The 25,196-nt window shown below is 40.0% G+C and overlaps 2 protein-coding genes across 3 annotated transcripts in view; one reads left to right on the forward strand and one right to left on the reverse strand.

Annotated features, from left to right (window-relative positions):
* Window positions 1-2,025: 2,025 nt before the first annotated feature.
* On the reverse strand, window positions 2,026-5,516 carry adcyap1b (adenylate cyclase activating polypeptide 1b). The gene is made up of 5 exons (XM_042427643.1): window positions 5,007-5,516; window positions 4,491-4,595; window positions 3,359-3,493; window positions 2,924-3,028; window positions 2,026-2,303 (listed from the first exon to the last, which is right to left on the reverse strand). Exons 2-5 carry the CDS (start codon window positions 4,592-4,594, stop codon window positions 2,120-2,122), a joined length of 528 nt encoding a protein of 175 aa, XP_042283577.1. The 5' UTR covers window position 4,595; window positions 5,007-5,516; the 3' UTR covers window positions 2,026-2,119.
* Window positions 5,517-8,491: 2,975 nt separating this feature from the next.
* yes1 (YES proto-oncogene 1, Src family tyrosine kinase) overlaps window positions 8,492-25,196 on the forward strand; it is a 28,904-nt gene continuing 12,199 nt past the window's right edge. The window contains exons 1-6 of one of the 2 annotated variants that reach the window (XM_042427642.1): window positions 8,492-8,548; window positions 19,928-20,218; window positions 21,729-21,828; window positions 22,837-22,935; window positions 24,012-24,115; window positions 24,325-24,474. In XM_042427642.1, the coding sequence (XP_042283576.1) occupies window positions 19,936-20,218; window positions 21,729-21,828; window positions 22,837-22,935; window positions 24,012-24,115; window positions 24,325-24,474 (736 nt within the window). In that variant the 5' untranslated portion in view covers window positions 8,492-8,548; window positions 19,928-19,935. Of the gene's footprint in view, window positions 8,549-10,322; window positions 10,710-19,927; window positions 20,219-21,728; window positions 21,829-22,836; window positions 22,936-24,011; window positions 24,116-24,324; window positions 24,475-25,196 lie in introns of those variants that run through there. The other variant, XM_042427641.1, reaches the window with a different exon arrangement.

The following is a 25,196-nucleotide window of genomic DNA, read 5'->3' on the forward strand; positions in this document are numbered from 1 at the left end:
GGATAAAGCCAAATTGAAGAAAGAGTGTATTGATAGTTTCTAGGGGGGAACACAGGCCACTGATTGGATTGCAGGGGTGCATAAAGCTGCATTTGCATAATATTGAATAAATACATAAGATATCTCCCTAATAAAAGTCAGTGGGAAGATCCCTCTGCTGGAGGGCTGAATTTCCTTCACCTCCATTCTTTTAGAGAGGGGAAACTCAGAGGGGGCCTCGCCCAAATGCAACATCTGATATTTTCTATCAGACTCATTGACCCTGATCTCACTTTGTCAGGCGAGGTGAGGCGGCGGCAGGCTCGACTCTTGTTAGTTTCTATATCCAGGGTCGACAACCTCTCTCTGTCTCTTGTGTAACAGCCTACTTTGCTTTCTCTGACTCTCTCTCTCTCTCTCTTTCTCTCTCTCTCTCTCTCACACACACACACACAAACCGTGTCTCCTCTTCCTCTCCGTGCACACCTCTCTCTCTCTCTCACCTAACACTCTCCTCGTCTCTTTCTCGCATCCTCACTGCACATACCTAAAACAGATCAGCTTTGTCTCAACAATGAACCACAACACTAGAAGCAAAAACAACCTTTATATATATATTTTAAAAAAAAAAATTCTATCAGGACAAAGATGATCAGCAAAAAGGGGGTCCAGTGTCTTGTCTTATGATATCCACAATGACAGCAGCAGTGGAGGTAATACAAAAAAAAATAAAAAAATAAAAAAATCAACAAGTCAGTGCAGTACCAGTTTCCACCACTTCTAGCTCTCCTTGTTCACATTTCCAACACATCTGAGGGGGAGGGGGAGGAGGAGGAGGAAGGGGGGGAGAGTGGTGCTGGAATTGGCACACACAGCCCACCTCCCAAATAGCACTACTGGGGGGGGGGGGGGGGGGGGGGGGGGGCACGATGGCATGCAATTTCTAAGCAAAAATATCAAGGTGTCAGCTTCCACATGCACCATTAATAAGAAATAAGTTAAATATTCCCTAACTTTAACTCAGATGCTACCATTCCTCTCCACCTCTCTTCAGACAAAAAAAAAATGCTTCACTTCCTGTTTCTCATGTGTTCTGGGTCCATTCTAGATATTTGTAGTGCTGCCCAAATACAATCAACAAGTTGAAGCACATTCTTCCAAATATAATTCTGTCGACTGACAACATTGTGATGGATATGTGCACTGTGTGGTTATACTGTACATGATACACACACACACACACACACACACACACACACACATATATGGAACATTCTTGACACAGTCCTATCTGGCATTATGGATCTTCCTACAGTGAATGACTTTGAGGCAAGTGAGCAAGCAGTGTTTGCAGAAACTTGAGTGCTTCCTTTTGTCATTAGTAAAGGCAATCATGCCCTTGCAAAAGCCTACAATGAAATTTTAGTTTGTTTGTTTGTTTGTTTGTTTGTTTTGAAGAGGGCTGGATTTTTTTTTTTTTACCACCAGTTACCAAGAATGACCGTGTAAGTCATTCCATCAAATGAGAGGCTGTACAACAAAAGCCATCTGAATTCCCCTGAAGGGGCAGCAAGCTATACAAACCCAACACATCTCCCATTGAGGGAGCGAGGAGGAGGGTGGACAAGGGCAACATCTATCATTTAGGATAAGCCGGATATGCCTCACATAGCATGCTCACTGCTTCTTTGGGCCTGTTTGGAAAACAAACAACACTAAAAAAATAGAACGTTGGTTACAAAAATAAGTATAACATTCAATACTTTGATTGTCTTTTTAAAATCTATTTATTTTCTGCATATGTAGATGACCTTTAAAGATTTCAAGCGCATAACGTTGAAGGTGCACAATTATCTTTTTTTTTCTATTTTTTTTTTGTCATTTTGTTTTGTTTTCAACATCTTAACATGAAAATAAAATATTGGTCCACAAAGTATAACTGTGCGGTATCAAGTGCTTTTGTACAAAAAGAAAAAAAAACGATATTATTATTAAAATATTCATTTTAATGGCTTTACTTCATACATAAATACATGTTGAAAGAACACAGGCGCAATCCACTGGTTGGGCAGATATATCTGAATGACTTTAACGACTGGATGTATATACACAGGAGGGCAGTTTGTGCGCTTTAACAACGCTACAAATAGGCAAGTCGGCGTCCTTTGTTCCTAACTCTCTGTCTGTACCTTCTTCCCAGAACCGCTGCCAGGTATTTCTGCACGGCCATCTGCTTTCTATAGCGACTGTAGCTGTCGGTGAAGATCCCATCTGAATGTCGTTTGGATAAAGGCTCTGAGTCCTCCTCCATGCTGTTGTCATCACTGGGAGAAAAAAAAAAAGAGAGAGAGGAAAAAAAAAACATATTAGTTTAAGCTGCAGCCTTCTGCTTCCAAACACATTAACGCTTTTTTTCTGATTTGACATCTTAGCTTTGACAGTCTCTTGATCTTGCCATGATTCAAAGTTGCCTGCAATCATTAATAATGTATTTTAGGAGTATTTTATCTTTTCCTTGTCTTTCTTTCTTTTTTTTTTTTAAAGCAAGCCAGTGTAAGAAAAACAGTGATTTAAGCGTTTTAGAAAACGTATAAATTATTCATTTGCAGTTCATTCCATATTCTGACGCATGATTTTTTCAATTGTGCTGGTGCAAACAAAAAAAAATCAATTTATGGATTGATCACAAATACATCGCAGTGTGTTTTACAGTCACAGAAAAAAAAACTGACCCTCGTTGTTAAGTATTCATGAACGCAGCACGCCACAGTGACAACAAGAGAAACGAAAAGATGCAATGAAAATGTCTAGACTTTATTTCTACAGAGAGATAAAAAAAATGAAATGAGACAGACAGTGATGCAGCAGCCTGAACTTGGGCAGCGGGAGAAACAGAAAAGAAAAAAGATGACTGCAGGTAAACGCTTATAAGAAATGCCCTTACCCTGCACGAATTGTCATCAGAGAATGCAGATAATGTCTCGCTGTTAACTGACCCAGGATCTCCCTCAAGGCTCTATCTAATTCTTCCTCAGCATGCCTTTCTGGTCTGAGATGATAAAACGCCAAAAAACACATAGATCATCAGTGACTAAAAACAAAAAAGCGCAGACAAAATGATCAAAAGTAGCCTAAAATGTCCCCACCCACCCGCAGGTCCAATATCACACAGGCTATCCTCCCGTATCTGCCGTTATTATAACAGTATTTCAATCAACATTTTAGGCTACTCCGTATGAAAATAACACTGAACAAATAACATGAGAAACTCTGGGAAAAAAACAAAGCAAGCAAACATTATCGCAAAACAGCAAACAAGTCATTAAAAAAATGGAATCCACGTCAAGGCTTCAGCTGTGTGACATTAAAACGCATTTACCTTTTCTCTGGTGGGTAGTAGAGAGTGTACGCGTCGTCGTTTAAGGATGGAGGGCTTCTTATAGCAATTTGGTCGCTATCAAAACCCATGTCGGATAATGAATTCCCATCCTCGTCGAAGGCGTCGTTTTCAAGTCTGCAAAAAAAAAAAAAAAAAAAAAAAAAAGGGAAGAGAGCATTCATCACCAAATCTGATCTGTACACAAGTGGGACGCGTGGAGTGAAAGAATGCCAAAATGTCTGAATCTGCTTCCAAAAATCAGTGGGAGGTTAAATGCGTTCAAGATAAAAAGGAAGAAAACGAAATATCATCCAATATCTGGGGGTGTTTTTAAAATAAAACCAGAAAACGAATTATTTCAATTCTGGAAAATACAAACTTAAAATGTGTAAAAATATATACAGATGTATTTTTTTTCTTTCTTTAAATTCTTTTTTTTTTCATCGGGAAAATCTATTTTTAATTCCAACTTGGTGCTGCTGCTCTTAACACTGGCTACAGCCTCATTAATTATTTAAAAATCGAAACAATGGGTGTGAAAATGATCACATTTAGTGTAGGCGTGCAGCCAATAAATGTATTCAAAGAATGCTGCAATTAGTTGTGGAAAAAAATAGAATCAATAACAACCACGCCCAAATTATGGATACTTTTCACAGGACAAAAAAAAAAAAAAGAATAAATCTTAAATGGACAGAGCTTTCCTATTCGTTTTGCCTCGCCTCTCCTTGGTGACGCCAGTCCACCGTCATCCCAAGGGCTATCCACTGCATTGACTGCACTCTCATTTTTAATAAGGGGAGTTCTGTGAACCGTCCCACCGGACAGATACCTTTACGCAATTTCCATTACCATTTTCCACCCAAGACTTGCATGTGTAGATGTTAAAATGACTGGTTTTCCTTTCGTTATTCCTCTTGATTCCGTGATTCAAACTGTGCGCACAGGTTGTGCGTAATTACACACACTTATTTGATTGCACAAATCCAAATTCTTAAATAACACTTAATCATTGATCACAAAGCTGCACCATCATTAAAGAAGTAGATGTTCAGAAGCATTTAACATGGATTAATTAAAAAAAAATACAATCATAATCAGGTTGTAAAGATGCATAAGCACATACACCTACCTAATCTTAGGGTAACTTAGTCCGATAGGTGTGCAGAAGACGCTGTAGTGCATTAAGATTCCGTAGATGAGCAAGATTAAAGTCGCTTTACTCGAACTGGCCATGCTGTTAGAAAATGAAAAAACAGACAATAACATGAAACAGGTTAGTCGCTCCTATAGAAACAACATGCTCGCTTTCTTTGTTCTATCAGTCTGCGCTACTTCTCTGTTACTACAAACTAAAAAACAAAAGCTGGATCGAATAATAAACCTGTTTAAATTAACTGGATGAACACAGCGTCCGTTTGCTCAAACAAAAACGATTTCTGCCTGTTTGATTCATCCCATTTCTTAAAAGTTTAAGAGTGGCATTGACACCAGATCCATGCAGCGCCAAAGTAATTAAAAAAAAAACAGCAGATCTCCATGCAGTGCAGAGAAAGAAAAAGAAAAAGAATCATTTCCATTACTTTATCTTGCTCTCCAGCATTGAATTTCTCCGAGTTTTAAGAGAATCCGCAGCTAAAGCACATACCTATAGCAGGGAGGCAGGGAGAGCGCTGTGCTGTAGGATGTGATCCGGGTGCGGCTGTCGTGGTGTGTGTGTGTGAGAGAGAGAGACGGTATCTTTCTCACGGCACTTCTTTCCTGGCTGAAGCGCCTCCGTCGTCTCCTTATGTTCCCCTCAGTACAGCCTATCTCACTTTTATACACAATTAATAGGACTCAACCAGTCGCGCAGGCAAACAAAAACTCGGTGGGAAAGTGCGCTGTATGTTCGTCTACATATCGTTGCTCTAAACTTTTGTCCTGTGCTGTGATTGCCTTGGATTTTTATCCATGTATCGTAAGCCTTGCCCCCCCTCCTCCTCCCTCCAATAAGTCACATTAAGGATGCTATAGACGTCATCAAGTCTTCCTCCCGGAATATAATAGTACAGTTCCTTCTTCATCGATGCATCCGTCAGACTCACCCCCCCACCTCCCTCCTAAGATGGAAGTTTACTTCCAAACTTTCTTCTTAAAAAAAACCCCAGAAATGTTAGTGAATGCATACATGAATTCATGAACTTTGCAAAGGACGATGTGACGACCCATTCAAATCAATTACTCCCACAACGCGACCGCGACAGCTTTTTTCTTTCTTTTTTTTTTTTTTGTTTTTCCCACGCGTCATCAATAAGTCCAATTAGGCTTTTATGATTATGTCTGAGCTGGGAAATGATCATCTTTGCTGGTGGTTGCGGTTTCATGTGACTGCACGGTTTTGATGGAGGGTGGGGATCGGGCTTCCGCTGACCAAGTTCGAGGCCTCTGGGGAGTCAGGAGCTGTCCGGTGCTGAAATGAATCCTCTCAAATTGCCGCTTTCTGACATTACAGTCACTTCTCTAATCATTTCCAATAATTGCTCATTGGATATCGAGGAGAGGATTGGGGGAGGAGGGGGGGGGGGGTGAGGTAGGGAGGTGGGGGTGGCGGTGGTGGGGGGGGGGGGGGGGGGGGGGGGGGGGGGGGGGGGGGGTTGTTGACGCAGGATGCCGGTTCAGAGAGCCATCAGCCTACGTGGCTTTAGAAACGTTTCGCCCATTTTCCCAACATTGTTCTCAAATTATCTGTATCATTGTAATGCGCTGATTGATGTGTTAAAACGAAAAAAAGAAAGAAAACAGAGAAAAGGCCTCATAGGTTTACTGTTATATATTTGGAAATTAACCAAGAAGCAGTTGGGCCTAATTCCTTCCACCCATACTGGGCTGATGAAGCCTCACTTTGCACTTTTTCGGCAATATGTCGAACTTATCTGCTGCTTCTCTGTAATCGATGACTTATTATTTGCTAATAAAATTGGAGAAGTGCACACTTGGCATTAATATTCATGACATAAAATAGACGGATCACACTAGAGTGTGTCGGATATCAAACGGATGCAAGTTCTACATCTTTTTTTAAAATTATTATTATTATATTATTACTTCTTTATTAAACAAGAACCAGGCACAAAAAAAAAAACAATCTCAAAACGAGAAGAGATGATTTATGCCAGATTTTTTGCTATTAGCTAATTTCCATCTGGAAAGGTACACAGAACAATCACCAAACATTCATTTACATGCAACACCATTTCATAGTCTCTATCACACTAACAAGTATACAGACAATTCTACAAGCACACATCAACATGTAAATACCAGCACATTCATCCAGAACAACTATACAATTACAATTCATTACAGTTATTATTTCGTTTGGAAGTCTGATTAATTTCTCAGGCCTGTGTGGGGCCTAATTATCATCAGCGCTCCTTTTTGATTCATCACTGTAGCACTGAATCAGACCTATAGCTCACCGACCTATTGAAGACTTTTCCAGAGGAGGAGAGATTCACGTCAGCGTTTTGTTTACTCTGACGCAACGTGACGAACAGAGCCAGTCACTGCTAAAGGGGGCCTATCCACAACTTCTACTTCGTGGGGCGTGATTCCCAAGAGGAGCGCAACTTAAACCCCATATGTTTTAGCTGGAACAGATCACTAATACGAGGCCCTGTTGCAGCAGGTATAGACGGAGCTCAGAAGTCTGAGGAAACGGCGCCATCATGAGGAAAAAAAGAGAAACGTGCAAAGATCCGCAGAGCTTCTTTCATCACCAGAGGTACAAGGAAAAAAGATGAGCAAACTTACATCTTGGTCGTCATGAAGCAAATAAGCTGTTATGTTTTCGCAGCTTTCCTCTTATCCTCACACATATTTCTTTATAATTAACTGAACTTAAAGCCATTATGTGTAGGATGTGTGTGAGGATGCTAGAAGTATCTTTTTCATTATCCTGATATCAATTGTGGAAAAAAATTGAACAATCCCAGTGTTAATTGAAAAAAAAAATGAAGCATCTGTACTTGACACCTTGTCACATGTTGCATATGTCAACAATTTCACCAAAATGCAATTTCCCCCTTTAAGCTTCTCAGATTGAGTTATTTGAATAATTCTTAAGTTGACAGGAAGATGTAAAACTATCTGTATTTCACTCAAATGAGAGAAAAGTCAGGCAAAAAAACTACATAGCTGAATTTGGGTGGCAAAAATTGTCCCATTAATCATCTTATGACCCCTCAGATTTATCTTGTGACCTGTTGGTGAGGTCTCTATGCTCTGAGCCACTGATATAAGCTACAGCAGACCTCCTCTACCTGCCATTTCCTCCAAACAGTCTGGAGTACAAACATTATATAACCAAAACTTTCAATTGCAGCAGCAGTAGACTTTTTTTTTTTAATGTGGGATTGTGAAAACTGTTAACTCCAAAGCTTTAATAACTTCAATGTAACAGTTTTATTTGAAAATAGAAGTTCATGCTTTGATGCTCAAATCAATTGCTTTTTTCCATGATCAAAGCTAGCAGGTAAAGAAGATCATGCCTTTGCAGTAGCTGCCTCAAAACTCTGGAGTAGTCTTCCCCTTTCAGTCGAGTGCTCCCACTCATTGATACTTTTAAGGTAAAACTCAAGACGTACATGTTTTCAATGGCCTTTGGGTGCTCTTAATGATTGAAGTACTTTTTTAAATAATCTTTTATTTATTTATAAATGTATCTTACAATTTTTATTCTGTTTTATGTTTTACATATGTGCGTATACTTTGATATTGCCTTGTATTTTATTTTTGCCTTTCATTGTTGTCTTCTATTTGTGCCTTTTGCCCTGTCGTGCCTTGTAATTTGTACAGCTCTTTGGGGAACGCCAGTTGTTTTTAAAGGTGCTCTATAAATAAACTAGACTTGACACAAGTTCAATTTGCTGAGAGAGATCACGACATATGGTGGAAAGCTCTGGAAAAAAGCAAGTATTGGATTTAAAAAAGTGCCTTTGAAAAAATGAGTAATCATTTCTCTCTCTCTCTCTCTCTCTCTCTCTCTCTCTCTCTCTCTCTCTCTCTCTCTCTGTGTGTGTGTGTGTGTGTGTGTGTGTGTGTGTGTGTGTGTGTGTGTGTGTGTGTGTGTGTGTGTGTGTGTGTTTTCAGGCGACGTCCCTCAGAGGAAACTTGTGGCAGCATGCAGTGCGTTGAGAGTCACTAGGGGTCAGCAAATCACTTCTGAATCACTTCAAAAGAAATCTCAGCATGAGGTCTCATATACAGCAGTACATGTTGTACTTGCAGTGTCAATACTTGTCGTCATCATTTTCTCTGATGTAAAATCGGTAAGGTACGACCTTGACACTACCTCCCCCACCCCATTCTATAGCTTTTTATCTTAAAAACACCAGAAATATATATACAGGCTTACTCGTTTGCCTTTTGAAATGCTATGGCATTGATGTCATAGGGAGTTAAAAAGGCTTTTATACACAATGTGTTAACTGCAGAGCGTTTTTACAGTCTGTACAGTTGACTGACTCAATAAAGTAGAACTGAACAAAACTTTATTGTCCACAAAAGGGGAAAACTATCTTTGGCCCATCCGGCAGCTAATGAAAACAACAAGACACACACACACACACACACACACACACACACACACACACACACACACACACACACACACACACTACATAACACTGAGGTATGAATGCTGCATGTGCGCAGAATTTAAGAAAAGCATCTTTAAGCATTAAAATTAAGTGAGTAATGATGAAGCCAGTTTGTGCAATGAATTACTATTGGAGCACGTGAAGGGCCACAGCTGACTTAATGTTAATAAAAGAATCAATAAATATAACCACAGGCTACTTTATGTGCCGTAAAAACCCATTCAATCTTTTACAATAGAGGGCGCCAGATGTCCGCACATTGTGTGTAAGGTTCAAAGGTTAAACCGCACATTAAAGAAACGCTCAAGTATATTCATACGGTGTTTTTATACTCTTGGATTGATTTATAAAAGAGCACACGTTTATGCATTTGGTACGGAGCCAGATGGAGGATTTTGTCCTCAGACATTGATGTCGGCCATATTGGGCGCACGGGAAAACCATTCAATAGCAGATGATGCAACGTTCAGGTGCTGTCGGAAAAAAAATGCAAATTCCCGGTATGAACCTAGATTTATGAAGCAATGGCAGGGGAAAAAAGAGAAAGAAAAGTTGTTGTCTTGGACACCACAGTTCTCACAGTGTTAATTGCGAGGTTTCCTGAAGTAATTTAGACTAATGCAAACTGCATAAAACCATACATGAAAAGGTGAAGGGAGGTTTTTTTGTTTGTTTGTTTTGTTTTGTTTTTTCACTCTGCTGCTGCATTACAAAGTATAGATGAATTTATACAAGTGAGCAACAACCACAAGAGGCAGATTATTATATCTGGTCATATAGGCCTGACTACACGTTTCAGTGTTTTTCCAGGAAGCAAGATATGTAAGGCTGCTAACAATTATTTTAATATTGTTTCATTTATTTTAATCTATTGATTATATTCTCAATTGACCAATTAGTTGTTTGGTCTATATAATGTCAGAGAATGGTGAAAAATGTCAATCACCGTTTCCCAAAACCCAAGATGCATCTTAAATTGTCTTGTTTTATCCCAACTAACAGTCCACAACCCAAAGATATTCATATTTTACCATCATAGAGGACTAAAGAAACCAACAAATGTTCACATTTGAGAAGCCTTTATCTGTCTTAAAAATGACTCAAAATTATCTTATTTGTGAAGTAGGGGCCTACTTTTAGGCGTTTCTTAAACCACTCAAACAAGGACTGACAAGTCAAAAAGGGAAAGATTGGGACCTACTTAAATTGTGTTTTTAGACCAATAAAACAAAACAAAAAAAGAAAAAAGAAAAAAGAAAAATAGGAAGTCGAATTTACGAGTCTAATCTGAGTACACGAATGCCCCATGATTCCTTCTTTGGCCTCGTCGGCTCCTCGGTACTAGTCCGGCTATTGTTGTGTGTCTTTCAGGGCAAGCCTGACCTATCAGCGGCCGGTGATTTCTGGATATTTTAACTGTTTTGCGGCGCTTTCACTCCGCCATATTAAGCGGTCTTTGTCAGCCGGCGGCGTATGCTCGTTTTAAAGGACTATCAGGGATCCCAGCGGAGGACTTTGGGCTGGTGAAGTAGTTAATCGGTATGGGACAGACGGAAGACTGAGATTCCACGTTAGAGAGACTGCTTGTGTCGGCTGTTTCCACTTTGGATTGTCGACGTGAAAAAAGAAAAAAAAAAACGTGGGGTGGAAAAAAAAAGATCACAGGACGCATGTAGCCGAACTACAACACTGCAAAGGTCGCTTTTAAGGTAAGAAATCCTCTCCTGAAAAAGTCACGTTTTGCCTTTGGAAGAGGAGCGAGCAGGGCCTTGTAGTGCTGTGTGACACAGAAAGTTGGGAAAGAGGATCATGAGAGTTTCCTCGCTGTGTTACATTGTAATAAAAGTCTGAACCAGGACTCGAGCTTTGAGAGTCTTTGCTTGTGTTAATCGATGGAAGAAACTGAGAAAAAGACTCCCAAACCGTCCTGGAACAAGGTTACATAGTTTAACTTGCACTATTTTAGCTACAAGAACAACAACAAAAAACCTTCAAACAAAGTCACTTTTTTGTAGCTTCATTTTACATTTGAGTGTGGATTTCTTTCACACAACAAAGTTTAACCACCTACTCTTTTCTTTCTGCCTCACCCAACCTCAGTCTCTCTTTCACACAGTCAGCTGCTACAGGCCTCAGCTGTAATAGGCCTTCAGTGCAGGACATACTGCATTACAACAGAGTTTCCAAAATGACACTAAAACCCTATAATTTAAGCCTTATGCAGTAATTTCCAACTTTCTTCTTGCATGATCTTATGGAGGTGGTGCTGGTGTACTTCCCTCATTTGACCACTACAGAAAATTTGTGTGTAAGATGAGGGATAAAGTACAGGAATGCTGCTGTTGTGTTGTGTGTGTGTGTCCATATATTCACTGTCCATGACTGTGCATGTGTCTGTTGGTGTGCTTGTACACTCCAGTGCCACAGTAAGTAATCCTCCTCCATGGTAATCCCTCTGTTAGTACAGCCCCAGTTGGCTGGACAGTCATGTCTCCTTCACACACACACACTCACACACAGATGGACACACACACACACACACACACACAGCTGGAATGGAGAAGGCTGTTGGCAGAGGAGTGAGGAGCACTAACAGGTGGTGTTGGCTGAGTTTCAGGGGCTTGAGTTTAAGGGGAGGCATGAGGGATCCTTGAGTGTCCTCATGGCACGAATCAGACTCTACAGTATCATTACAGCTACCTGATTAAAGATTATGAGCTTCCCAGTAATTTCAGCCCACAGTGGCGAGGTCAAAGCCGTAATACAGCACGCTCACACGTCTGCAAACCTGAACGAAAAGTTTAGATTTGTGAGGCCAAAAAGAAAATGTTCAGATTTCAGCTTCTCACTGAGCGATGTAGTGTCCTTCATCAGTTTGGGAACAGAGAACAAGAAGAGCTCTTTTTTTTTTTTTTTTTATATAGCTGGAAGATGGCTCTTTCTCTCTCCCAGCCTCACTCTAGCCTTTGACAGGCACAGCAGGTGGCCTCAATGGCATGAATGGATTCGGAAGGAAGTCCCTCTCTCTCTCTCTCTCTTTCTCTCTCTCTCTCTCTCTCTCTCTTCCCCCGCCGGCCCCCCGGTCCCTCTTCCACTCTCAGTGATTGGCAGAGATGGCAGGCTGCCCTGAAGATAAGACCGTACCGCGCCTCAGTGAGTGTGCCAGGGCAATTGCCGAGTTACGCTTCAGTAATGGTTTACAGCCCCTGGTACCTTCTCATCTCTCTGTGATTGCGGTCAGTGTTTACGGAGGAGGTCTGTCAACTTAGCTTTCAGGAGTATGCGTGCGCTGGAGTTATCTTTTATAGCAACCAGCGGCTTGGTTGCAGACTTTGGGTGCTGCTGTTCGCCCAGAGCCACGTCTAAAAGTCTCTCTCTAGTGTAGGAGCTTCAATAACAACCTGGTGGCCTTTCTTGTAGTGTTTTGAATTGATCAATGGAAAATAAGTGAACAACACACACAGTGATCAATGCATCGTGTAATAATTTATCCAAAGCTAAAATGCCACATATTCACTGGTCTCAGCCTCTCTAATATGAGGATTGAACAACTTTTGCTTTTGGATTGTTTGAAAGTTCTCAGATATTAAACGTCTAAACACAAGAACGGTACAAGAACCTTGGTTAAATGAATGAAAGTCAAAATCTGCGTTTCAGTCTGGAACTATCTGATCGAAGAGTAAACAAAGATTACAAATCAGAGAAAGCATTTGTTCAGGGCCATCAATAACGGTTTATTGTTGTTATCAAGTAATCTGATGATTATTTTCATGACTAAGCAAGTGTTTAAGAGTGTTAACCATCACTGTCACAGTTTCATAAAGCCCAAGGTTGACGTCTTCAGATTGCTTGTTTTTACCGACCAATAGCCCAAAACCCGAAGGTGTTTAGTTTACTGTCACGCAACACAGAGAAAAACAGCAAATCCTCACAACTGAGAACTGGAAGCAGAGAATGATTAGCATCTTTTCTTGATAAATGATGAAAAACACTTGCAGGTTAATTTTCTGTTGCTTGATTAATCGGCTAATCATTGCATGTTTATATTCAGTGCCATTTGTCGGCTCTTGGATTGATTTTAGATAATGCTATAAACACACTTCGAAGTACCGCTATTTGCTTATCAGTCAAAGCAATATGCCCTCAATTCATGTAGTTACTAAACATGAACCCTGTTAAAGTTCAGTGTGTGAAACAGGTTCATCTCAAGTGACTGAAAAGGTTACGCAAGGCAGTCGCTCAGGGGTCGGAAGGCGTTCCCACATCTCTCCCCGCCGTCGCATCTTATCTGATTTGTTTGTCACAATGAAAGTAAAGAGCTGCGTCACGCTCAGTTTATCTGAGTGCATCACACAAACTTCACAGCAGCGGAAGATATCCCATTCATATGAAACTTCCCTATCAGAGCTACACGCGAGTGGATACTTGTTAATTTTTTTGTCATTTAAAAATAACCTCAGATCATAACACAAAGCCCTTTGTTATGACATACTGGATTTTGAGATGCTCTGACATAGAACTTGAAGATTGGTTCATCAGATACTGTTTACAGTTTGTTTTCCTTACATGTACGAACTTATCACTCTTAACAATACTCTCTTAACATTTCCAACTCATTTTTTTGGCACAATTTAGGCCCGTGGAGCAATTTGAGACACTTTGACATGAGTCGAATAAATAAAACCGACTCCAGTACTAGTTGTGAGTCGGCTCTTACCGTCTTTGATAAAAGTTTACCTCAGTAAAGAGCTAACAGTTCAGCCTGATAACACGCAGCGTTGGGATTTTTTTTTTTGCTCCTGAATGGCAGCTACAGCAAAAGCTTCCCTCCTGCCGCTCTGCAGCATTGTTTCATTCGGCCCTGTGGGAAGCAGCAGCCTGTGTCTCCTTAATCTGACACGGCATCACTGGCAGTCTGGCACACAGCCTCACATGTCACATGTCCTTGGATGGGCTCCGACTCCGCCGTTTGTTTGAATACATACCAGTGTCTTTTTGTGTGCTCTTGCACAGTACGCCTGGCAGTAAAGTTAGAAGTATTTTTTTGTGAATTTACTTCCATTCTGTTCACTTCCAAACTTGTACATCATTTTCTTAGATTAGAAGGGAGTTTGAGTATAATTTTTGCTTTTTGTAAATTTATAAAACATCTCAAACGGATTAGCTAACCTCCATGGTTTTTAAGATCCAGTTAGTTAACAAGCAATTTACAAAGTGTATTTGAAGTCATGACCCACATCTCTGTACGAGTGGGAGGCAGTATCTCTCTGTTCCCTCGGAGCCATCAAAAGAATAGCACACTTCTTCCTGCTAATCTCGTTGTTGTATATAACAATCTCATTCAGGAAACCATCTGATAAAGGATACAATAATCTGCCTGTAATTTGATTTGCCGTAAAGTCGATTTGAGCCGTCATTAGTTTTGGTAAATTTGTCACACAAGGGAAAAAAAAACACTGGTGGTGGTCATATTCTTTGCCAAGAATATTCTCATACATATTTCTCAGTGTTTCATGTCAGTTTAGGACTTAAGTATCTGGATGAAAATGATTAATAGCTTAACAGATAAATAGAACAAATAGAGCTGTAAACCACCATAACAAATCCTGTCTGTAGAAACATCTTTTTTTAGTATTTAATGGAAGTACTTGGTTTGATTGTTGGGGCTATTTGGCTCCAACTCTGTAAGGACAGTTTGTGCCCTTATTAGCATTTATGCGGCTCAGTGTTAGCATGTGTATAGTGAGTCTGCTGTGCTGTGCTCCGCTCTGTGGGGGAGCACCACAAGGTACTTTCTCTTTGTCTGTAACAAAAGGTAGATGGGACTGACAAAAGAAGAAAGTGAAAGCCTCTCTTTTGCAACAAAACAGGGAGATGTGGGCTTTTCTTTCTCTCTGAGAGCACAGTTCTCCTTGGGTGGTTCAAAAGCTGGGTAGTACATTTGTTATATTCATTTTTTTTGCTCTTTCAAGCGAATAAAAAGAACTTTTCCTATAACCCTGAGAATCTGTGAAATCAGCTATGGACGGCGTTGAAATGTTAACCCCTAAGCGATCTCCTCTATGCTGTCTTATTTTCATAAAAGAATGTGCTGTTAGATATCTGTAGCAGCAAGAAAAAAAATGAACCCTGAAGACTCTCCTGTCTCATGATCTTTTATTAATGACATCATTTTTTGATTTATTAATAAATCACAATATAATGTAACATCCCCACATTACATCTGCTCCAGGCCACCTCTTGTGTTTTTTTTGTGCCAGAGAGGATCCCAACTGAAACTTGTGGGCGTTGAACCAGTTTGACACACCAGATCATGCGCCAACCCTGTGGGCTCGCTCAGGCTTGTGATCTATTCATGGCCATTTTAGGAGCGAATCATCTGGGTGCATAACGGTGAAAATAAGAGAGGTTGCCAGTCATTAAGGAAAGGGCAGTTTTTATGCAGTAGTATAAACTTTTGGAGCTCCAGATGCCTCAGCGGAAATCAAAGTAGGTCCTGAAACATGATCCGTGTACTTAAACACCAACATCAGTCACCCATCGTCTGGTTTTGTCAGGATTAGTCGCAGCTCGGAGTGTGTTTGCTTCCAGGACGCAGCAGAGGATTTGAAGCGTTGACACCCTCTTTAGACGACACAGACACACTCCTTCACCGTGTTGTCTTTGAGGTCAGCCACTAGTTTGCTGTAGCATTAGGTTCAGTGTCACGCAATAAGTGTGTTGGACTTGTGGAACCGTGTAGAGGTTGACATGTGACACAGGACAAGGTCAAAGGTGACAGTCATGTTTATGTTGGCCTCCGCTCTGATGTCAGTTGCTTCTTATTATGACGTGGTGTGGACCAAAACTATTTTAGGGTTTAGTTTAGCCTCTATAGAGATATGATATAATAGTGCTGTAATACTATTCACTAAAATAGTGAACAGGAAGTTCAAATTAGTAGAGAGAATATTAAAAAATAGGCGTTTCTGTGATTGTATTATATATTGCAACCATAATTTGCATCATTTAAAAGATGAGATATTATTTGCAAATACTAGACCACACCAGGGAAACACTTAGGCTACATATCTGATTTTTGTTTGCATGTTTAAAAACCTCATAAATCTACTCTTAACTGAAGTGGAAATACAATAAAAAAGGTTTCTTTGGAGGAAAACAAAGAATCAAATAGTAAAAGATGATCCATTTAAATGATTTTCCAGTTTATTTCTATTTTAAATATCAGATTTCTGTGGTTTCCAGGTTAATTCTTTGTTACATTCTGCTTTACGTGGGACGCTTCCTTACGCTGACTTTAATTTTACATTTACGTGCCGTGTTTTTTCCCACACACCTGTACGAACATCTGCGCATGACAACCGTGCCTGTTTACAGCCTCAGATTTGCAGATGTGTGTTTCAGGCTTCACTGACACATTCACAAACACAGGGCTTAGCTTTCTTCCCATCTGATACACTTCATGTAATCAAGATAACGAGAGAAAGTTTATTTTACTATATAATCGGCATTTTATAGCAGCTACGTTGCCAAAGTGATTCTCTCTCTCTCTCTCCTTCAAAATTGCAGACATGTTTCCTGTTGCTTTGCATGTTAACCAATCGTAACAAACCGTCAGGACAAGCTTTGCTGTCATGCTTACACAGATTGCATGCTGTCGCCACCAGCTGTTGTTGGTTATCTTTTCTGTGCAAACAATTCTGTGAAGGATGTCTGGCTTCTGAAAACGCTCTAATTTGTTTGACTGGACTAGTTAGTTAGCTAGACAGTGTACATGAGTTGAACTTAACATTTTTGATTTATTGGTCTGATTTTGTATTTGAAATATAACCTCACCTTCATCAGCTTCTCTCACATGATGTTTCTGGTGTGTAGAAATAGTTAAAACTTCTCAAAGAGTGAAAACATGTCAACTAAAAGCGTCCGTTCTTTTAAATGATGACGGCTCTGCAGCATCAATCTGCATCTAAAACCGTCCTTCCACCTCTTTAAAGTTCACCGTTTTCATTATGTAAGAATTCATGTCCATCCATCCTTCTGACACCATCATTCATCCTGTTGTCTTTTTCTGCTGCGTCAGAATTGGCTGCTCAGTCAATACTGTTTATTAATGGGAGGAAGTCAATACACCATCCGTCTCAAATAAATAGATCCATACATTGACTGTTCTCTCTCATTAGGTTCAGTTGTAGCGATGCCCTTCACAAGCCAAGATCATACTCGGGAGTAGAGACTAAATGAATTGTTTTCTTTGCTGAGTTCCAGTTTTATAGAAACAAAGTGCTGTCAAATCAATAGTAATAGTAGCATAGTAGCATAGTAAGGATCTTTTTTTTTATTTGTCATCTTACCTTTTTGGTTTCATTTTTAGATGGAATGACAAACGTAATCCATGCTGCATGACTATAATCCACTTGTGGAAAGGTCACAGATTAAGTATTAGCTGAAATTCAAACCTGTGTTCATAACAGATTGACTGGAATAAAAACCTAATATTGGTCTGCACTAGTAGAGCTACAGTTTCTAATATAAAATATTAAATCTGTGTATGTTGTTAAAATAATCATTTTATAGCCTTTGCTTGTGTTTTTAAGGACACAAACTTATAAGGCTGCAACGAACGATTATTTTCATTATCGATTAAAGGTTCAATGGCCAGAATTTTGGTTTAAAAGATTTTTGATGTTATGTCACAGACTTATATGTAATGTGTTGCAGAGATATCTGCTGAAGTTAGCATGCTAACTAGCTAGCTCTGGCCCCGTCCAGTCTGTTTCATAATACCACTTATAGCACCAGCTATGTGTCAACTGGCCATTTGGCATCGTAGCACATCGAAGTAAGCTGGATCAATATTGAAATATCATATCAATAAATAAGGTCTCTGCTGGATTACTGTGTTGCAAAATTGCAGCAATTAATGGAAAAAATGACGCTGTTTGGCAGAAAAACTGTTGTTTTACCATTTGTGAGTTCTGTAACATTTCATGATTTACACCTACCCTAGAGACATGTGTGTAACTATTTAGTTTTTATTTAGAGTTATGTTGTAATCATCTCTGTGGTGCAACCACTTTCTGGTCACTGCAGCTCTTTTGTAATTTACCACTGTCTCTAATGTCTCCTTTGCCTTTTCATATCTTGACAACGCCATAGCACAGAGTCACTGGAAACAGTAAGCTTTATGCTGAGTGATAATGGAGGTGGGGTGATGCGTTTGAGGGGAAGGGTTGGGGTTGGGTCAGACGGCCAATTCTTACACATTGAACCTTTTATTCTGTCAAATATTTTTCCATTAAATAATTAGTTGTTTGATCTATAAAATGTCAGAACACACCAAATATACAAAAACCACTCCAAAGGTGTATCAATACAGTACCAGTGAAAGGTTCAGACACACTTCCTCATTGAAGGGAGTGGGAAGGTGTGTCTCTACTTACAAACCTGTAACACCTCCACTCAGGTGTCACTCATTCAAATGTCATTACACTGCCTGATGATGTGTCACAGCATCAAACACCAAAAATGTTTTCTGAAGCTAACTTGAGGCTTAATATGAAGTAAAGTTTGTATTTTTCAAAGTTTCTGTCTTCTTACTACAAAACCTCCATCTATGTAAGAAACCCTAGGTATCAGTGTGTGAGCTGTCACTGCCAGATATTTGAAACCATGTTGTAACATTTTACAAATGCCAGGATATGAGTCACTGACAATGGATCAGTCTTAAGAGTTATGGAGTGGTAGCTTGTTGAACACACGTAAGGAAAGAACACACAATAATACTTTGACAAAGAAGTCAAATGTGGCAGAAAAATGACTAAACACAGCAGGCTCTGTAGAACACACCCATAAACTGACCTGCATTACATCTACCACCGGATACTCTTCTAGTGAGGACATCCCGACGCCTTTCCAAAATCTTAAACATAACCCAAGACAAACATTAACCGAGCCAAAAATAGTCCAGAGGAGGATTCCGCTATCTTTATGATCTGTGAAGTTATTTGGTCATAGTCCTCGAAATACAGCAAACACACCCACACCCACACCCACACCCACCGAGCTCTCATATATCAATAGGTTAAGCAACTCTTCACACCTAAGGGCTCTTCTCTGAAATCTGTGTCAGTGATAGTGTGATCACAGGGGAGAGCTGAAATGGCCGCAGGCTGCAACAGGATCTAGTTTATAGCTCTGCTGGCTTGAAATGCTTTTGTTGGGAATTGTGAAGTCATGTGAGGTCATCGGTTGGCTTGCAGTCTTTGTTTTCTGGACGGCAAGGTTATGCTAAGAACCCCCCCCCCCCCCCTCAAAAAAAAAAGCTCCAGGCGTAGTATGCGCAGTATCACAATTATTCCTCTCCACATAAGTTCAGCTCCATGACAAAGCAAGAGGTCAGGCCTGGTAGATTCTGTTGCTGATTTATTCAAGTTTATAGTTAAATTTGGTAATTGAGGACTTTTCCCTTTTCAGGGAGGGAACATGTATCTTCTGCATTTTACATTCAGATTGTTCTTAAATCTCATCATTAAGATTCATCTCCAGGAAAAAAATAAATCCCAGCTTCCATGATCGATTGACAAAACAGACATCAGTTTCTGTAACAGTGCTCATCAATGAGGACATCATTTGGCTTGTTCCCAATTCACAAATATATCTGGCACATTTTCACAGCTCCAACTGTAATCGTCCCATTTAATTTGCATGTATTTCCTGATTTGATTAATCCAGCAGTTTCCATCTGAATGTTGTTCCTATATGTAAATTGGAGCCACACTGGATTTGCACTTTGTCGTTAATGTGGTGAAACATTTATCTGACCACTTCTGAAAGGTATTTAGGTCAGATATTATTTGCATCTCAGGTATCATTGTGTTTTATGTATGAATCAGCCAGTTAAGTGAATCTGCCTTGTCATCCCCTGCAGGCTTGACAATGGGTTGCGTCAGGAGTAAAGAAGACAAGAGCCCGGCGCTGAAGTACCGACCCGATAACTCAAATGCCACGCCGGTCAACGCCCACCTGGGCCACTACGGGCCCGACCCCACCCTGATGGGTCATTCGCCAGCAATGAAGACACACAACAACAGCTACAACAGCCACGCCAGCGCCCTCACGCCTTTTGGCGGAGCGTCCTCAGTCATGACGCCCTTCGGCGGGGCGTCCACCTCCTTCACCTCGGTGGCTGTGAGCAGTCCCTTCCCTAGTGTCATCACAGGTCAGTTTCCAGAGAGGATTTAAGATTTCGGGGACGCATGAGAGCAGGGAATCTGCATATTTGAGAAAAAGGCTTTGGAAGTTTTTCAACATGAATGAAATGTCCTTTTTTTTAAAAATTCAAATATATTCATATAACTTCAGGTCCCAAAAGCTCCTTGAGAGAACAGAAGAGAATCTTTGCTGCTTTTTTAATACAATCCAAAATGAAAGGCATGCATTTTCTTTACTAATTTGCAAACTAAATTCAACCTAATACATATTTTCCTCTGCCATTTTCTAACTTTTTTTATTCTGTTATTATGTGCAAAACATTGTACAACTTTATATTAAACTCAGCCGAACATTTGTTATGCATAGGACATTATGAGCAGCAGATGTTATGCAAATTAGACATTTGAAACGACTCAGCCAAAACATCAAGGCCGACTAGAAACCCTGAAATAGCTTTATAATATGGAGAGCAATGCAGCAGGCAGACATGGCTGCTCTGGAGCCAAAGAAAACAATTACATACACTGAATTCATTGACTTAAGTTATATGTACATTTAAAGTTTTAGTTTGATTACTCACTGTGAATGCGGATTCGGATTGGTGAAAATGACTCTCTTGTTATTCCGGATGATTAATGCAACATAGATTTGATGGGGAAATTATGCGGTAAATGAGCACAACAAATGTACAAAGAATGACGTGGCCTCCTACAGTGCGCACACACACACGCACACACAGAGACACGCACACATGCCACCCTGCAGCCCTATCTCGTTCCATCTCGCTCTCTCAAGGAGGATAATCTGACCTGAGGGGCTGCCACAGATCTAATCCTGCCCGTTCAATTTCCTCCTCAAGATAAACATATCAGAGTCCTGTTGTCTCTCAGCACTCTGTCACTTCATACTATGTCGGACGAATAAACTCTTTTCATTACAGCCAGAGATCAAGTGACATCAATTTGATTCAGTGACTCAAGGCGATACTACAGAACGCTGGAACGTATATTCTGTTTCCTTCATGCGTTCGTAAAACAAATCATAGTCAAGAGAGCTGGTTGTATGTTTTTAGATATTTCAAAAGAAGCATACTCTGTGATACAATCTTGAATTTTATGAACATAATCTGATTGTTTTCTGTGGATTAAGATGAGTTTCCATTGTAAAACATGATAAAAGTAACAAAGGAGGATAAATATCAAAACGAGCATCTTGTTTTCATATGAAGGCCGAAGGCTGCTTCTATTTGCTGGTCTTTCATCATGTTGCCAGTAGATTAAATAGTCATTAAAGATCAGGAAATTCTCTGTGGTTACTTTCAAAGTCACACAGAGGAAACTAAAACTCTCATACCAGCTATAATAAAAAAAAATGATGCATAGAGACAAAAAACTTGATTCAGTATAAATATGGTGTTGATAAGTCAAACTGTCTTATTGAAGCTTGGAGGTTGTGTGGGACTAACTAGCGGTTGTAGTCATGCACACCTCTAACTATCTGTCTCTCTTAACTTGCAGGCGGTGTAACATTTTTTGTAGCGCTGTACGACTACGAAGCGAGGACGTCGGACGATCTGTCGTTCAAAAAAGGGGATCGCTTCCAGATTATCAACAACACGTGAGTACATTTGCTTTTTACACCGACAAACTCCTGCTGCGTTGATGTGTGTGTGTGGAGACGGTTGTGTTTGTGCAAGTGACATCCTCTCTGTGTGTATGCGTGTGTGTGTATTTAATCCCTCATTGTATTCAGGTCTGATATTAAGGCTGAAATCTGTCTGGGTTAATGGGTTCCTCTAATGGGCCATCTGTTTAGTCCTCATCGTTTTTCTGCCGCCACTGATCATTCCTCCAGTTCAGAGTGTTACGTTTGTTAAAGCAACTTTTGCATCAGTCAGTAAAATACAAGCAGTGCACATTTATAAAATATGTCATGATTTATAGAATCTTTATTCAAAGACATCAGCAGTGCACTGAAGGTCAAACTGATAACAATATACTGAAAACAATATTTTTTGCTTTTTACCAGTAAATTTCAGTCGTTGCATTGTGACACTTGTATTGTTAGCCATCATTTGTGATCATTTTGTCCACAATACATGTTTAAACAAGTACAGTATGTCCTGTTTTGCAGGATTACACTTCAGTAATGCTCCATTAAAATAATATAAAAGGAAATAACAACAAATGATAAGAACTAAGAATATTATTTTCTACACATTCCTCACTCCCTACTCCCCCCAGCACCATCTACTGCCCAGGTGTGCAGAGGTGTTAAAATAGGCAAAGCTCCAAAAATTCTTCTCTCCTCATTTATCACATACAGTCCTCAACAACTGTCCGTGTTCGCGTTGCGTTCGCAGCGATGGACATGGCCATCTGCTTTCAGAGAGGAGGTGGGAGGAGGATAGACGTGCTCAAAATGCCAGCAGACAGATTCTCCCAACACCTCAACTCCTCTCATCTTTGAATTTAAACGTGAACATCTGCTATTCAAAATACCGGGAATGTGACTACCTGTGTGGTGTTTTCAATGAATCCACAATAACTTGGACTAAGTGTATTTTTCCAACATGTTTTCATCTATATTATTTCTTACTAACTTTTTTACTTTTCCTCTGTTCAGGGAAGGCGACTGGTGGGAGGCTCGCTCCATTAACACCGGACAGAAAGGTTACATCCCCAGTAACTACGTGGCCCCAGCCGACTCCATACAGGCTGAAGAGTGAGAACTCATTATCCTCTCTAACCTCTCTGTTTTGCTCGCTCCATCTTTAGTTTACTTTCACTTTATTTAAAACCTGGTCGGTTAGTTCTTCCCTGATTAAGACAACACAATGCGGCTGGGCGGTCGCACTTTGTGACTAACCCATCACGTCCACACGGCAGAGAGTCTAAACAATGAGGCCCTGTATTGAGGACCGGTGGCTGTTCATCCGGTCTGACAGAAACGTTACGTACTGTGTTGCTTTCATACAGTTTTGGCCTGGTTTCTATGTGGCTGACAATTTAAGCTACTGATGAAAAAAATCTCAGCTAAACCAGTCAGTTAACTTTGCCCGCAGGGTGCCTAATAGTCTACCAAAACGTTTTAATTCATTAAAGTGATGACAAGTGATTGACAAGGTTCAGGATTTCTGGTTTCCTTTTAATTGTGTTCAGGGAAAAGTATACCTGTGAGGTGAGATAATACGTCTAGTTTCTAACATGGCTGGACTTGTAATGTCATCTGGAAACAATAAAATCTATTAAAAAAGAAGAAGAAGAAAAGTTAGACTCTTAAGATTGTATACAGCCGTGACCTAATATTTTACTTATTATTCATAGCAATAAGGACAAACTATTTATGTAGCTCATACTGTATGTAATGGAACAAGCTAAAGACCTACAGGCTGCAGCAAAGCTAATAATGAGCTATAATGACAGGAGTGTGGTCTAAATTATTTTGACTTAAATGAGATTTTAAGCTATCTAACTTTGAATGTAACCACAAAAGAACCGCTTCAAATTCCTTATGTTTAATGTCAGCTGAATAACTTTGAATATATTTTATTTCTCTGTTCAGCCGTCTTTGATGTTTAATCTGCCAAGATTACAGACAGGATTTAACAGTCAAAAGTTTGGACACACCTTCACATTCCCTTGAATGAGAAAATGTCTCATTCAAGGGAAACTTTTGTCTGGTTCTGTACATCTCCAACATCTAAATATCACATCTCCATCAGCATATTTTTTTTTAAATGAATCCTTGAGCTTGAGCTTCTCCTCTGACTAAGAATTTGACTTTCTGTCTTTTGGCAGATGGTACTTTGGTAAAATGGGCCGCAAAGACGCTGAGCGTCTCTTATTGCTTCCAGGGAACCAGCGGGGCACTTTCTTGGCACGAGAGAGTGAGACGACCAAAGGTAAGTAAATTTAGTCTTTGACATGAAAAGGCTGTAATAATAATGCTGCAGTTTAGTATACAACCATAAAATGAAATTATTTTTTTCTTATTTGTGCTTTTGAAGACTGTGGACCTTGATTAATGGCAGTCATATGTAATGCATTGCAGATTTGAGTCATTATCTATTACTATGAAGCATAATCTAACTGAATTTCTGTGAATTTAAAGGTGCCTACTCTCTGTCTATCCGGGACTGGGATGAGATAAAGGGAGACAACGTCAAACACTACAAAATCCGTAAGCTGGATAACGGTGGTTATTACATCACCACTCGGGCCCAGTTTGAGACACTACAGAAGCTGGTGAAACACTACACAGGTACGCAGTCCGTCCACATGACCCGCTCACACATCTTATCCTCACGCAGGTAGCATTTAGACAAATTGTTGTTTATAGCTGGACAGCTCGGAGAAAGTTTTCCCTTCAGACTCATGTTTGAGTTGTGTGATCTGGTTTATTTAACATGTTGGGGGTTTTTTTTTTAAGGTTTTTTTGAAGGACAAGTAGTCACCACTGTTGTTTTATTTAACATTTCAGCCAATGAATGCAATGCTTGCAGAGGAAAATGCATTATTCAACTGTGGATCTGCTGCAGGGATATGTATTGAATACGTTTTACAGAGGCTTTTTTTTTTTTTTTCCTCCTGTGGTGACTGTAAACCCGTTGCAAGCGGTGCTTTCACTGACACGGTCGCAGCTCAGTAATCACAACCAAGTCCCAAAAAAACTAAACCATGTGAGACTTAAGCCAAAAGAGGCGTGAATATAAAAAATGTTTCATAAAAAAAACCAGTCTTAAGCCTGCTGTAATCTGCACAATATTGATAAGCAGGCAGCTGTTGCTAAAAATCCCCTGCGGACTGTCGCAAGAAAGCAGGACGTCTGGATGATGCAAACACAAACTGTTCATTGAAAATTTTGTAAGAATACAGTTTGACTCCCAGAGGTAGAATAAAAAACAAAAGGATGTTTGTTATTTGATTCTTTAACATTTGATTTCAGGTCATGTGTTGATCCTGCTGCTCTGCCCCATATAATTT

The sequence above is a fragment of the Thunnus maccoyii genome, chromosome 12 (genome assembly GCF_910596095.1).
Source record: "Thunnus maccoyii chromosome 12, fThuMac1.1, whole genome shotgun sequence".
NCBI classification, from domain to species: domain Eukaryota; kingdom Metazoa; phylum Chordata; class Actinopteri; order Scombriformes; family Scombridae; genus Thunnus; species Thunnus maccoyii.